The sequence below is a fragment of the Equus przewalskii genome, chromosome 8 (assembly GCF_037783145.1).
Source record: "Equus przewalskii isolate Varuska chromosome 8, EquPr2, whole genome shotgun sequence".
Taxonomy (NCBI): Eukaryota; Metazoa; Chordata; class Mammalia; order Perissodactyla; family Equidae; genus Equus; species Equus przewalskii.
Window position 1 is genome coordinate 67,315,203 of NC_091838.1, and position 15,947 is coordinate 67,331,149.

The 15,947-nt window shown below is 37.5% G+C and overlaps 1 protein-coding gene and 1 long non-coding RNA gene across 4 annotated transcripts in view; one reads left to right on the top strand and one right to left on the bottom strand.

Moving 5' to 3' along the window:
• LOC139085274 (uncharacterized) overlaps nucleotides 1-15,947 on the top strand; it is a 51,187-nt gene that overhangs the window by 20,717 nt on the left and 14,523 nt on the right. The window contains exon 2 of the long non-coding RNA XR_011543512.1: nucleotides 9,773-9,936. This is a non-coding gene — a long non-coding RNA (uncharacterized lncRNA). The remainder of the gene's footprint in view (nucleotides 1-9,772; nucleotides 9,937-15,947) is intronic.
• Nucleotides 1-15,947, bottom strand: part of ATAD2 (ATPase family AAA domain containing 2) — a 66,833-nt gene that overhangs the window by 6,680 nt on the left and 44,206 nt on the right. For all 3 annotated transcript variants that reach the window (XM_070631983.1, XM_070631984.1, XM_070631985.1), the window contains exons 17-24: nucleotides 13,310-13,442; nucleotides 12,752-12,938; nucleotides 11,855-12,040; nucleotides 5,438-5,573; nucleotides 4,013-4,209; nucleotides 3,289-3,448; nucleotides 477-599; nucleotides 228-371 (exon numbers count right to left, since the gene is read on the bottom strand). In XM_070631983.1, the coding sequence (XP_070488084.1) occupies nucleotides 228-371; nucleotides 477-599; nucleotides 3,289-3,448; nucleotides 4,013-4,209; nucleotides 5,438-5,573; nucleotides 11,855-12,040; nucleotides 12,752-12,938; nucleotides 13,310-13,442 (1,266 nt within the window). The remainder of the gene's footprint in view (nucleotides 1-227; nucleotides 372-476; nucleotides 600-3,288; nucleotides 3,449-4,012; nucleotides 4,210-5,437; nucleotides 5,574-11,854; nucleotides 12,041-12,751; nucleotides 12,939-13,309; nucleotides 13,443-15,947) is intronic.

The following is a 15,947-nucleotide window of genomic DNA, read 5'->3' on the forward strand; positions in this document are numbered from 1 at the left end:
TTTCAAATCAAGTCAGCCACAATTAGATGAAGGTGAACCGGGATTGCAAGTGGTACATCATTAGGAATCTGGATTTATTTCAAGAATGCAAAGTTGTCTTAATATTAACAAAATCAATGTAACTTACTACACCAATATAAACAAAGGAAACTGAGGGAAAAAGTAAACAGCATTAGAAGAGAATAAAGTTACAATCCCCTACATAAAAATTACCCAAGCACACTTACCAGGTGTGCTGCAGGCCACAGGAGTACTGGGTGTCTTCAGTTTTTCATTCTGCTCTGGATCTGACCTTTTATCACCAACAGCAGTGGCATTTTGCTTTGGCATCACATGGTAGTAAGATGGGGCATATCTGGAGGAGCTACAACCTTATAAACAGACGTGAGATATCAAATCAAATTTCCTGATTTCACAATTACATGACTGATTAAAAGGCAGAAGCATCTTTTTCTCAGGAAAAATCATCTTCCTACCTCTCTTCTTTCTAGATTCCTGAATTTCTTCACACAGCTGCTCAAAGTCTTCATCAAGCTCTTCTTTAATTATTGCATAGGCGGTATCTCTTAAAGCACAGGCTCTATGCCTGATAAGACGATCTGAGAAATGATTAAAGAATACAATTTAAAGTTTCTCCTTTTAATAATTTACCAAAAATACACTCAGCATATTGGGCTAAGAGTGCAGTCATTACAATTCTTTTTTACTTTTACCACGAATAGTAAGTTACTGGAACTGTGTTATTCTGTTTTTGGTGGTATTTAATCTGACGTCTGGACATCTGACTGAATACAGCAGAGTAAACTCAAACAGTTTGATTGCTCTGTCCTATCTAGATCACTTTGAAATACCAAAAAAATATAAGAATCAAACAACAGCAAGACCAGACAACAACACAACAATATAACAACAAAAACAGTAAGGAAGGCTATCAGTTCACTAATGTGAACAAGGGATGTGAAAAAAATTTTGGAAGAGATACTGAGGACGGTACAACATTGACAGAAAAACTGAACAACAATGAAAGAGCAACCCTACACAGGAAACACTGGAAAAAATACTAAACTCAGAATACAAGTACTGTAAACTGGGATATGCAGAGGCAGATAGCTTGAATGCCTGGATCAGCCCCCTTCACAGGGCAGTAGGTTGCAATATTCACACCCAGGTTATAGCTGACAGCAATAGCTACCATATCAGATGGGATGTTGCAGGGGGCTTCTAACATGGCATCTGGGACTGAAGACAGGCAGGGCACATCCAAGCATTGGTTTCCGAAGTGTGGCAGCACTGGCATTACCTAAGAACTTCTCAGAAATGCAAACTCTCAGGCTCTACATTTACAGAATCACAAACTGTGGAGATGGGGCCCAGCAATCTGTATTTTAACAAGTCCTTTAGGAGATTCTGATGCCTGCTAAAGTTTGAACACCACTGGTCTAAAGTAATTTTATTTTATTTTATTTTGAGGAAGATTAGCTCTGAGCTAACTACTGCCGGTCCTCCTCTTTTTTGCTGAAGAAGCCTGGCCCTGAGCTAACATCATGCCCATCTTCCTCTACTTTATACGTGGGATGCCTACCACAGCATGGCGTGCCAAGCGGTGCCATGTCCGCACCCAGAATCCAAACCAGCGAACCCCAGGCCGCCGAGAAGTGGAACGTGTGAACTTAACCGCTGTGCCACCGGGCCGGCCCTAAAGTAATTTTAGATTGTCACAATGAACAGAAAGAGAAGCAGCAGCAGCATGATTGCAATGAAACAGAAAAAGCCCTCTGCCTCCAGGGTAAATGCTTCCTTCTTTCTACAATTAAGAGGTGTTCCCAGCTTGGTGGCCTGTTTTCCATTGTTTAACTCCAGAACTCTAAATTATCCAGAAAAGCCAGGGAAGGAGGGACAGAGGACTGGGAAGGGAAGAATAGTGGATTTCTCAACTGTTGAAGAAACTCTCAGTAGGTTCCTATGCTAATCAATCTAATTGATAAGTACTACCAATTTACATTCATGCACCACATAACATTTCAGTCAATGACAAATCACACATACAACAGTGGTCCCATAAGATTAGTACCATATAGCCTAGGTGTGTAGTAGGCTATACCAACGGGGTTTGTGTAAGTGCACTCTATGATGTTCACACAACAATGAAATTGCCTCACAATCCATTTCTTAGAATGTATCTTCATCGTTAAGCGACACATGACTATAAAAACCAAAAGCCAATGTACTGGAGGAGAGAGTTAATGCAGGAAACACAACTATTAAAAAACATATTATCCACTGAAAGAGTTAAGGACACTGCCTCCATAAAACAATTTCTAGAAAGCTAGGGAAAAGAAGCACTTGAGAAAGAATGTTTTTTGGAAATGGACAAGTTTATATCAAATATGTAGATATCTGAATATATCATATCATTTAAAAAATCTCTTACTTTATAAATTTTATTAATAGACTGAGTAGGTAAGGGTGGAATGAGTATGTGCATAGAAAAGGGCTGGAAAAATATCCCCAAACTTAACAGTGTTCATCTTTGGAGAAAGTAAATGGGGGACTTAGTTTTTAAAATATTATTATTACCAAGTATTACACTGCATTACTTTTTTAATAAAAATTATAATGGTCTTAACCAAGAAAATCCTTTCAAACCTATTTTATTACAGAGAAGTGTTTACTTTTCCACTTTTTGAGAAAGAGCACTGCTAACAAAGAAAACAAGCTAAGTTGTTATGCAATTTTTGTGTCCCATTAGAGGATATATCATGTAATTGTTGATAAACACAGAGGTTTTGGAATGAAAAAAACCTGTATTCAAATTCTGCCTCTACCACTTCCTGGGAGTGTGACTCTGAATAAGTTTTTTTTTTTTTTTGAGGAAGATGAGCTCTGAGCTAACTGCTGCGAATCCTCCTTTTTGCTGAGGAAGACTGACCCTGAGCTAACATACGTGCCCATCTTCCTCTACTTTATATGTGGGACACCTACCACAGCATGGCGTGTCAAGTGGTGCCATGTCTGCACCTGGGATCCCAACCAGGGAACCCTGGGCTGCTGAAGCAGAACGTGCGCACTTAACCACTGTGCCACCGGACCGGCCCTTGAATAACTTTTTAAACTTCTCTAAACTTAATTTTCCTCAACTATAAAATGAGGGGTAAGGTTGTTGTGAGAATTAAATGGCACTGTGAATATAAAATGTTTATAATATAGCACCTGACATAAAATTAACCCTCAATAAGGGGGTCAGCAGCCCCCATTCCAGCCCCTGAAAAAAAATCCACTAATGCTCACCTCCAGGATCTCGATCTGGATTGTATTCTAAAGCATTACTACAGATTAGATCAATATCACTCAAATAGTCTTTCACAGTCAGATACTTGTGGAGATCAATTTTACTGATTACAGACGAAAGGTCCATTGGTTGCTTTATTACAGTGACATAATCAGGAACCTAAAATTCAAGCAAATGACCAAATCATTAAATTAACTCTGAACATAAAAAACATTTGACTTAAGTTTCTCTTTCAGGGAATATAGGGGAGAGAGAATGAATATGTAAGAGATAATGACAATATATTAATACGAAATCTTTGACTCTATTTAAGGCTGGTTTTGTTTTGCATTTACTGCTACTCTTGGGCACCTATATCTCCAGTAACATCCTATACCACTTTCTTCATCCAAATGCCACCCATCCTTCAGTGTCAACTTAAGACCTCACTCTCCAGCTCACTCTAACCATGTAGGTCAGAATAATGTCATGTAGCATTAAGACATTCTCAAATTGCTTCTAGAACGTCTGGGTTGGGCCAAAGTTCGTTGCCTAGTCTCTGTAGGAAAGGAAAATGCGTTACATAGCTCTTGAAGTCTCCATTTGTCTAGGACACTACTTAACATGTTTCTGTACAGAAAAAACAAGTTAATAAAATAGAGAAGAAATCACAAACAATTCAAATATTCTGATTTTGAAGCATTATAGTTTAGAACACATTTGATACAAAGACTAAATTAATACCTCATCAGGGTCAACAGGCTTAGTAAATACTCTGAATCGCTTATCAATAGCAAGCCTATGTGTAACATTTCTTAAGAAAATCCTCAGTTCTCTAAATGTATCTTCTTCTTGTTCTTCTAGTCGTTTCACTTCTTCTGCAGTCAGTGGTCTTGGCTCAGGTGGTGGTGCTACTGGAAGCACCTCCAAGGCCTGCAAAACTTCACATAATAGAAGATTTTAGTTACTACACTCCCATCATATTAAATGATTCAGTGCACACAGCAACCAGGCTTTCAGGAGTTATCCTCCTTACATCTGCCAGAACTCAGAAGATTTGGAATACTAAAGTGCTACCATAATCTCTACCCCTACATCCCCCCCAGCAATAACTGATAACTTGTCATTTGGAATACTAATTCCTAAATCATCCTCTGTTCCATTTTAGGATCATTTAAGAGACTATTAAAACTTTGAAAATGCATTATTTCCAAGAATATTCTAACAGTGAAAAAGACTTTGAACTAATAAAGAATTGTGATATGTTTTCAAATATAACAAAAGTTTAATTTTGATTAAACAGATATGCACCGACTACTCAGGATTAAAAAGGGGCTATGACAGTGCTGCCCCAATAAGATTACAATCTATTGAGTAAGACATATAATCATAACATCACCGCAATGTCATGTAGTATGAAAAAAGTACAGTGGGTCATAAAGGTAGAAAATTAATTTTGCCTCGCTATACTAGGGAACAAAAAATGAGTTATAAAGGATGAGTAGTTCCTTAGGCAGACATGGGCGATGGGTATAGAAACAATACTGAGAGAAAGTAAGTATTAACGAAATTATGAAAGGGCAGGAATATATTGTGTATGGTTTAAAGATAAGAGTGCTTTGTAAGGAAAGAGGTGGGGGAAAGGAGGGAGAACAGAAGTGCCAAAAATGGTTTGGAAAGACAGATGGGGGCTATACTATGAATTCTGGCTCAAATTCCACATGCATTGGGGCCATACTATGAAAGGCTGTGTGTGCTTTAAGAACTTTAGTCTATTTAATGGGCAGCATAGAGATTTTTAAGGAGAGGATCAACCTCATGACCAAGGTTTTTCTGGTTTTTTTTAAAGATTTTATTTTTCCTTTTTCTCCCTAAAGCCCCCCAGTACATAGTTGTATATTTTTAGTTGTAGGTCCTTCTAGTTGTGGCATATGGGATGCTGCCTCACCATGGCTTGATGAACGGTGCCATGTCTGTGCCCAGGATCCAAATGGGCAAAACCCTGGGCTGCCGAAGTGGAGTGTGTGAACTTAACCACTCGGCCATGGGGCTGGCCCCCATGACCAAGGTTTTGAGCTTACGTTCTTAGAAGATGGCAGTGCCATTAACTGATATTTTATTCCCACTTCCTTGAAATTATTAGATATTAACTTTGATAGAAGAACTAACCTGCTTTCTTTTTTGATAGAGGAGGCTTAGCAGCTTGCTTTAGAATTAAATCTTCAAAAAATTTTGTCCGTTCTTCTTTACCAGGTAACTGGACGTTAAAAATTTCTCCATAATCACGAATAAATAATTCTTGCACCTTAAAAAAGAAAGTAAATGCATTATGTATGTATACACACACATGCTATGTATGTGTCAATTATTCAACACAACCGTAGATTATACACATTTTTAATGACAATCTAAATTGTGTATTAAAGAAATTATGTTTTAAACAAATCTTTTACATATGTTGCATTTACATAAAAACCATGTATGTAATAGATTAATAACCAAAACACATGGGATCTTCTTTAAAACTAAGACTCCAAACTATAATTCATATGGTAACTAATTTGGTTATATTTTACTTAAAAGGTTTTGTTGAGATCAGCTAATTCACTTACACAGCCAAAAGTGAGATATGAAAATAAGCAGTTGTTCAATAAGAATAAAAGCCAGAAAATAACAAATGTTGGTGAGCATGTGGAGAAATTACAGCCCTTTGCTGGTGGGACTGTAAAATGGTGCAGCCACTGTAGAAAACACTATGGTGGTTCCTCAAAAAGTTAGACACTGAATTACTGTGTAACCCAGGATATATAGCCAAAAGAATTGAAAGCAAAGTCTCAGACAGACACTTGTATACCAACGATCATAGCAGGATTATTCACAACAGGCAAGAGGGAGAGACAATCCAGAGGTTCATCACCAGATGAACGGATTAACAAAATGTGGTACATACTTATAATGGACTATCATTTGGCCTTAAAAAGGAATGAAATTCTAACAAAAGCTACAACATAGATGAACTTTGAAAGCATTATGCTAAGTGAAATAGGCCAATCACAAAAGGACAATACTACATGATTCCACTTATATGAAATACCTGGAATAGGTAAATTTGGAGACAGAAAGCTATTATAACAAAGGTTACCAGGGGCTGAGGGGAGGAAGGAACGGGGAGTAATTGTTTAATGGGTACAGAGTTTCTGTTTGGGATGATGAAAAAGTTCTGGAAATGGATAGCAGTGATGGCTGCACACTGTGAATATACTTAATGCAATGTACTTGATGCCACTGAACTGTACACTTAGAAAAATGGTTAAGATGGTAAATTTTATGTCGATTTTACTGCCCAAAAAAAGAATAAAAGCAAAACAGATGCCAAAAAGATGTTTCTAAACAAACCTCTAGACCTTTTCCAATATTATTATTAGAGGATAGCAATGTTTATTCCTTGTAGGATGCTTGTGTGCTTTATTTAGGTATCTTTGATAGCGAAAAGTTTACATTCATAGCTTTTGAATTTTCTGCTTTGCAGGGCCTTCCATGCTCCAAAATCATGAAAATGTTTTTCTCTAATACATTATGATATGAATATTTTCCTCCTGTCTCAACATCACTTATGAAATAAATCTCTACTTTTGCTAATTCATTTATTACCATGTATACAAGAGTCTACTAATGGACTGTATTCCATTAATTTGTCCATTGTGGCCCAAATTCCAGAGTTTTATTCACTAACTTTGTGATATGCTTTAATATTTGGTGGGCCAAGAACCTCCTCGTTGCTTTTTCAAAATTTTCTTGGAAATTTAAGCACTTTTTTTCTTCTACATTCAATTTTAGAATCCACGTATCTTGGGATTTTTATTGGAATGCGTACCTTTCCCCCCTTTCTGTGGTCTGGAAGTTATATGTTGTATTTCTATTCTTTTAAGTTTTAACAGACATATCGAAGCTGCTTTTTCTACCAAACTGTAAGGTTAACCAATATCTACATATCAGACAAAAATCTGAACGTGCTTTTACTTTCTTCTCCTCCTTCACTGTCTTTCCTGTCATTTCAAGTTCAGACCAAGACCAACTTAGATTTAGTTTCATATTCTTTAAAAAAATTTTTTCTATCACAATTTGTGATGTTTTACTGTTTTCTTTGATCAATGCTGGTTATATGCCACTTCTGCAAAATAAAAATCCAAGAGGAGAAATAATCCTTTAATAATTCTTTCAGTCAGAGGTTTACGGGTAATAGCTTCTTAGGCATTGCATGTTCAAAAATATCTTCTCTCGCACTCAAATGCTAACTTTCTTGGGCAGAAAATTACAAGTTCAAAACTATTTTCCTTCAAAACTTGAAAATGTTGCTCAGTTGTCTCCTTAGAAGCAAGTGTTATCAATGAAAAGGGAAAAGTAAATTGGTTTTCAGTCTTTTCTAGTAATATTTTTCTCCTGGCAGATTTTTAGATTTTTTTCTGTACTTTTGGGCTTCTGAAATTTTATCCAGATGTGGGCTTTCTCTTTTTTTGAGGATATCAGCCCTGAGCTAACTGCTGCCAATCCTCCTCTTTTTGCTGAAGAAGACTGGCCCTGAGCTAACATCCATGCCCATCTTCCTCTACTTTATATCTGGGATACCTAACACAGCATGGTGCGCCAAGCTGTGCCATGCCCGCACCCGGGATCCAAACCTGCGAACCCTGGGCTGCCGAAGCAGAACGTGCGAACTTAACTGCTGTGCCACTGGGCCAGCCCTGATGTGGGCCTTTTTATATCCATCAGTTAGAACACAAGAGGCCTTTGAAATCTGAAGACGTATGCTATTCTTTAACTCTATGAAATCTTCTATTATGTGACTATTTTCTCTTCCACATTTCTTTTTTCCTCCCATAAATCTCATTAAATAGATGTTAGACCTAAATCTAGCTCCTCTGCTTCCTTTAACTTTTTCCTCACTTTTCAATTCTTTGTTCTTTTGTATCACACACTGTAAGAGTTCCTGGCCTCATGATCTTCCATCTTGCTAATTCACTCTTCATCTGTGTCTGCTCCTTTTCAGCACTGTGGGATTTATTTGGAGGGAATTATTTCATTTATAACTCCAACTGGTTCTTTTCCACAACAGCCTGTTGGTGACGCATGGATATGATTATCCCCAGAGTTGTCCTTCCTCAATTGCATACTTAGATGCTTTTTCTGTTTATTCTAGCTTCTACTTCCAGTGATTATGGAAGAAGCTAGACTATATCGGAAACAGCATGTGCTTGTAATTTGTCCTTGGGGCACAAGGGTTCCCCATTCCTCCTGATATCAGCAGCCATAGATAAGTCATTGCTCTGCTACACTAGTCCTTGAACCCACCATCACTGCTCTAGATGAGGACAAACAACTCTGCTGACTGTTGGCTGGCATGGCCAGAAGTGAAGAAAGCCAATTATCCCAAAGTTGTCCAAGGGCTCTTTCGATTCGTTCCTAGCACTGACACAGAGTTAGAAACCACTCCCATCTTTCAAAGCAGTCCTTTCACGTTCATGCTTTGAACTGTGGTTAACCTCATCAATCTAATCCCCACTGCTTTATCTTCCATGGATTCATGAAAGTTTCTAATCCATTGACGACATTCTTCCCCATTTTCCCATACTGCTCTGAGTTGTTAGGGTCCACTCATTTTTGACTTAGAGGCTCATGCATATAGGTAGCCTGACTGCAGTTATGAGATAGACAAACTTTAATGTAGCTAATAATGGTACACCGTATTTCTCATATATTATAGCCCAATGCTATACAGACAGTATCATTGAATTACTAATCACCAAGGCTCAAAGTAGACTTGCTTATTTGCATCCATATAAACTAGATTATTCATTTTTTAAAATGAGCAATTTCTGGTCCTGTGCCCATTCCATCTTACTATACAGTGTGGTACTGGGGTACTTTACCCATTTTACAATTGTATGCTTAGGAAATATTACCCTAAGGAAACAGAGAAGCTATCCTTTAAAAACGATCTTTAAGTACAGAATTCCCACATTCTTGATAAAGTTATCCCATATTAAACTGATTACAGTTTTCCAATCTCCCCACAACCATATAAAGAAAGTTCAGCTAGTCTCTTGTTATCAAGAGTATAAACTTATTATCTTTGTTTTTAATTTCAAAATGACTAACAAAGTTTTCACCGACAGTGAGTACAATAAGTCAATGGTATAACGTGGCTATTAAACAGCATTTTTTCTTTACTCTGTTAATCAGAACACTGCTAGAGTACTTAATTCATTCTGGGTACAGCCTTTCAAAAGGAATATAAAGAGAAAGACGTTCAGGAGAGTGACTAGAATTTTGAAGAAACTAAAAATATGTGTGATGTGTGGCAGAGCCTGCTATTACCATACTCCATGTAATCTTCTTTTTGGGCACACTGCTATCATATTTCCTATCTCCCTTATACTTAGGTACAGCTATGTGACTGAATTTTAGCCAAAAGAATGTTAAGGAAATAATATGCATCACTTTCAGATGAGGCCATGAATGGGCCACTCCTTTCAGGCTGAATGGAATGAAATCAACCTGAAAAGCCATGTGATAAAAATGAGAACGCTCTCTCAGTTCGAGTGTCTGAATGACTGCATGGGGGAGAGAAGACCTGCCAATCTACTCACCTGCCTAGTATTGTTAAGTGGGTAAGAAATAAACTTCTATTGTATTAACAACCTTAAGGAATATAGCATATCATAGAAGAAATGTTTAGTGTAAAGAAGCTTGGGTCAGAGTGGGCAGAGAGAAATGAACATAAAAGAATATTCAAATATACAAAGAATGACAGATTAGGCAGGTTTCATATAGTACCTGGAAATAAACAGAGATTAAGCATTGGAAGCCTCTCAAAATAAGCTGATTTTTTAGGAGTCAGAGCTAACAAAGTGAATAGTGAAGAAAGTGTTTCCACAAAGGTGGGATATCCACATAAAGGAGAGTCCTGAACTAGATGATTAATTAAACTAGAAACCTTTAAGACCCCTTCCCACCCTAAGAGTCTGTAACATATACTTATTGTTCATTTCTCAGCGTATTCAACTTACAGGAATAATTCACAATCAACTACTAAAACAGAGTGATCAGGGACATAACCTGGTCTTTTGATAACTCTGAGACCTCATTTCCTTCTCCTCTGCCCTTCACTCATTCTAGCCATCCTAGCCTTCTTGCTATTTTTCCAACAGACCCAACACAATTTTGCTTCAGGGCCTTTGCACTTATTTTTCCTCAGTCAGGAACCTTTGTCCTTCAGATACTCAAATAGGACCCTGCCTTACCTTTTTCAGGTCTTTGCTCAAATACCATTTTCTTAGTGAGGCCTTACCTAGCCTATTTAACACTGTGGCCCTACCGCACTCTTCTGGCACTGTTTAGTTAAATTTTTCTCCATAGCATAGGTTAGTATTATATATTTTATTTATTTTTGTTTGTTTCCCCCTCAACTAAAATGTAAGCCCTAAGAGGATATGAATTCTTGTCTACATTGTTCACTGCTATATTCCCAGTGCCTAGAACCATGCACAGCACAGAATAAACACTCAATAGATAGTTCTTTAAGAAAACATTTGAATTTATCTTCCTACTACTATTCTAAAAACTGTAAAACAATTTTGTCAAAGCTATGGAAAAAAGTATTAAATTCACTCATTTAAAAAAAGCCACAGAAGCCTAGTATCTGCTTCCTATGTGCTGTGGGGACAGAGAGGTAGAAAAGAAAGTCCCTGACTTCATGTACTTTACATTCTGCTAGGAGAGACAGAGTCAAACAAATTAATATTTAATGGCAGGTAGTAATAAAAACAATGCAGAGTAAGGGAAAAGAGAGTGATGGGCAGAGGAGCTATTGCTATAATTGAGAAACCGATCAGGGAAGGCCTCTCTGAGGTGATCTGGGCAGAGACCTGAGAAAAAAAGGATTATGCCAGGCGAATATCTAGGAGAAGAGTATTCTACACAGAAGAAGCATGAACTTTTGTCGTCATTGGTAGTCATCTAAGTAGGACAGTAATGATACTGTCAAAAATTTTAAATGCGCACACTCTTTGACTAAGCTGCAGTTATTCCACTTTTAGGAAGAGATGCTAGAAAAATTCACATAGTAATGCTCATAGAAATTATAAGCCAAGGATGCTCACTGTAGCAGTTCAATAGAAAAAACCTGGAAAACAAAATACCTATGAACAAGGATTTGAATAAATAAATTACAGTACATCAAGACAATGGAAAAAGCCATGCTACTCTTAAAAAGAATGTGACTTACGAATTAGAAAATACATAAAATATATAAAGCAAACTGCAGAAGAATATGCATCATACAATCCTATTTTTGTAAGAGAAAAAAACTGATAATGTAGCCTTATTATATGCATACACTTATATACACACCATCCTGCCCAATAAGCACATATACCAAAAGTTAACAATGGTATCTTTGATAAGAAAACTCTTCCTTATCATTTTATTCACTTTTGTAGCACTTGGAACTTTTACAATAAGTTCTTATTACTTTGGTATGAATAACTCTCTTTTTAAAGTATAATGATTTTCTTCCCCATAAACTACCTCTTCTGGCAGAGCACAATGGGGTTTGTCAGAAGTTGCAAGTAGTAAAACCGGAGCAAATGAAGGAATATTCTGTAATAACGTGGTAAATGTGGCTTTGAGTGTTGGTCCAACTATTTCCCACCACAAGTGAATATGAGGAACATACACTATACTTGGTGCAGTTCTCTTAGCTTCACGAATCATCTAGTAGAGAAAAAAAATTACATTCAGTTAAAGAGTCAGCACATAAGTAATGCTAGCTTTATTAGTCTCGAGCAATGTTTTACTTTCCAAAATTATCATATAAAGTCCTCAAGTTTTCAAAATGCTTCCCTCAATCCCACAATCTTATTTTTATTTATTTATTAAAAAAATTTTTTTTAAATTATTGTAGTAACATTGGATTCCCACAATTTTATTTCTGAATGTTTTGTGCAAGTCTCATATTTAGGAAAACATAATTGCTTCAAGCAATTAGAAAACAGCTCAAGAAATCTACAAGACTTTTCTGTTGTGGTAACCAAGGTTAAATATAAATATAAAAATAGCAAACACAGAAGCAGCAGAATATCTGAGTACTTAAAACAGAGCAGTCACTGTTTTAAGTACTTCACTCATTTAATTCTCACAACAGCCACACAAGATAAGCACTATTATTATCTCCATCTTGCAAATGTGGAAAACAAGGCAGAGAGATCTAATAACTTTCCTAAAGTCACACAGATGTTAAGTGGTGTAAATGGAATTAAAACCCATACTCTTTAATGTCTAAGCAATAACGCATAGTTCCATTTTATAAACCTGAAGTTAGAAAGACAAAAAAACACAGAACAAAAAGAACGCAGCAATTCTAGATTCTGTCTCAAGAAGACTGCTTTGTCTTACAGCTTATTTGTCTGGACAACAATAAATTACCTGGGCACACGTCTCTTCAGGAGATGTAGCACTGACTCCAAAAAGAACAGGAATGTCTAATGTATATACTGCAAATTTTTCCAAAGCATGGATGACAGCTGGTGCCAAATGAGAACCCTGCCCAAATCCTGGTTCTCCCACTATCAATATTCTTGGTCGAAAAGACATAGGCTGATAACAAGCATTTCTGAAAGAAATGAGAAATAGAGTATGTTTTAGAAAAAACAGAGGTTTACATTTTCCTCCCAAATTACCAATTATGAACTTTCATAAGTCAAAAGTTTTGACTACACAGCCAGCCAATCATAACAGCACAGCTGAGACGGTTTTCGGAAACAATCAACCTCCACAGATTTTTAGGAATACTTTATACAGTGTATAGGAATACTTTATACCGTGTAATTTCTACTATAGCGACAACTGTAACAACAACAAAATTTCTGATAAGTTAAAAAAACAGCAGATTAGTTGGCATCTTTTGTCTTTTCAACCACCACCTCATTTAGTTTTAGGGAATTTACACACCAAAAGATATATTTATTTCCAAGGGAAATGTACCTATTCAAATGAAGAAAATTAAAATTTTCTTTAGGCTTATTAAAGGATTTTTGAGAAAGTCCATTTTCATATACTGATGAAACATCATCATCACTGTATGCCAAGTCACTTTCTAGCAGAGGACAAGAAATATCTATAAAACAAAAAAATTGTATATTAGTAACTTTTCAGGATTGCAAACCAAATCTTTAATACTTCAGTTAGCAAATCAGTGTACCTCGATAAATTTGTATTTTAAGGATCAAAAATATTTGTGTAGATATGAATAACAAATAAATACAAAAATGCATTCCAAACTTAAAATAGATTAAGTTAAAGGCAATCTGTGAAGTAAATTTCCTTCAAATATCCAGGCAAAGCATGACCAAATTCCTTTCATTTTTTATTGAGGAGGATTAGCCCTGAGCTATCATCTGCCGCCAATCCTCCTCTTTTTGCTGAGGAAGACTAGCCCTGAGCTAACATCCGTGCCCATCTTCCTCTACATTATATGTGGACTCCTACCACATCATGGCTTGCCAAGCAGTGCCATGTCCGCACCTGGGATCTGAACTGGCAAACCCCGGGCTGCCGAAGCAGAATGTGCAAAATTAACCACTGTGCCACCAGGCCAGGCCCCCAAATTCCTTTTAAGAGGCTCTTTATAAAGAAACACTTCCGGGGAGTGACATCAGCGACATGGTGGAGTGAGCTCACCTGGGACTCTCTCCCCTCCAAAGTACAACCAAAAGGAACAACCGCATTCCAACAAAAAAATCCTAATAGCACGGAAATCATCAGAGACCCACAGCAGCCAAACGACGGATGGCGGAGAGGCTGGAGCTGACCTCGGAGGAGCTGGAACGGGGTAAGAGAGAACTTTGCTCCCTCCCCTAGAGCCTGGGATCCCTGCTGCCGGAGGTTCCATGAGGGAAGGAGTAGGGGAGGGGCTGCACATCCGCGGGATTGTCCAGGACTCCCACAGGCCCATGCAGTGGAAACCCTCTAACGAGGGAAAGCTTTTGCGTGGGAGGACCCTATCAAGCCAGGGCCCTGGGAAACCAGAGAGCGAGCGCTGATCGGAATGCAGGTCGGCGTGCAAGAGAAAGTGCCCCTCGTCCCCCAACCTGCGCTGTGCGCCGCCATTGCGGCTGAAGTCAGAGGGCTCAGAACACGTGCTCTCGACCCCTATCTAGTGGCAACAGGCTGTAACTGCAACCGAATAATAGCATTATGCACAAAAACCGCTCCTCTACCATCCAGCAATTTATAAAAGCTCCAGACCAGAAGGAAAACAATAAAAACACAAAAGTATGTCCTGAGGACTTGGAAATAGGTAAACTAAATGACAACGAATTCAGAATAGTTATCATCAAAAAGCTCAATGAGGTAAAGGGAAATATAGACACAAGTCAAGGAGTTACTTCACAAAAGAGATTGAAACTATGAAGAAGAATCAATCAGAAATACTAGAGATGAAAAATACAACGGATCAGATAACAGAGAATACAGATTCCCTGAATGCCCTTGTAGACACCATAGAGGAGAAAATTAGCATAATCGAAGACAGACAGACTGAATGGCTCCAGATAGAGGAAGAAAGAGAACTACGAATTTAAAAAACTGAAGAAAATCTCCAAGAAATAGCTGACTCAATGCGAAAATGCAACTTAAGAATTATCGGTATTCCTGAGGGCATAGAAAAGGAAAATGGAGCAGAAAGTGTGCTCAACGAAATAATAAAGGACAACTTTCCAAATCTAGGGATTCAGAGAGAAATATGTGTGGAGGAAGATTTCAGATCTCCTAGATTTGTCAATGTAAAAAGACCCACTGCAAGGCATATAGTGGTAAAAATGCCAAAAATGAATGATGAAGAAAGAATACTCAGAGCAAGAAGGCAGAAGAAAATAACCTACAAAGGAACCCCTATCAGATTTTCAGGAGATTTCTCTACAGAAACCTTACAAGCTAGCAGAGATTGGAATGACATATTCAAAACATTAAAAGATAAAAATCTTCAGCCAAGAATAATCTATCCAGGAAAAAATATCCTTCAGATATGACAGAGAAATTAAATCTTTTCCAGACAAACAAAAGCTAAGGGACTTCGTAGCCACAAGACCTCCACTACAAGAAATCCTGAAGAAGGCCCTCATACCTGAAAAAAGAAAAAAAGGGAGAAAGGGGTCACAAAACACAGAGTAGGGAGACAAATACATAGAATCAGAGTAGTATAGCAAATATTCAACTATAGCATTAGGATAAAGGGAAGGAAAATCACCAAAGCAAAGACAATCTTATCACTCTAACCACAAACTCACAACACAAGTTGGAACAAGAGATGAAAATAATGATTTAGGAGGGGAGGAGGAAAGGGACTGAATCAGTTTAGGCTAAGGAAGTAAGAGACCACTAGAAAAAGGACTATGTTATACAGGAGATTCTGAATACAAACTTCAGGGTAGCCACTAAACTAAAAAACACAACACAGACACAAAACATAAATAAGGAAAAACCTAAGAAACCCAGCATAAGAAATTGCAGAAGTCAATGGGTAGGCTAAAACACACAGGACAAGAAACAAAGTAAACACAGGAAAACCGGAAAATGAGCGACAGAATGACAGCATTAAGCCCTCATGCATCAATAGTCACCC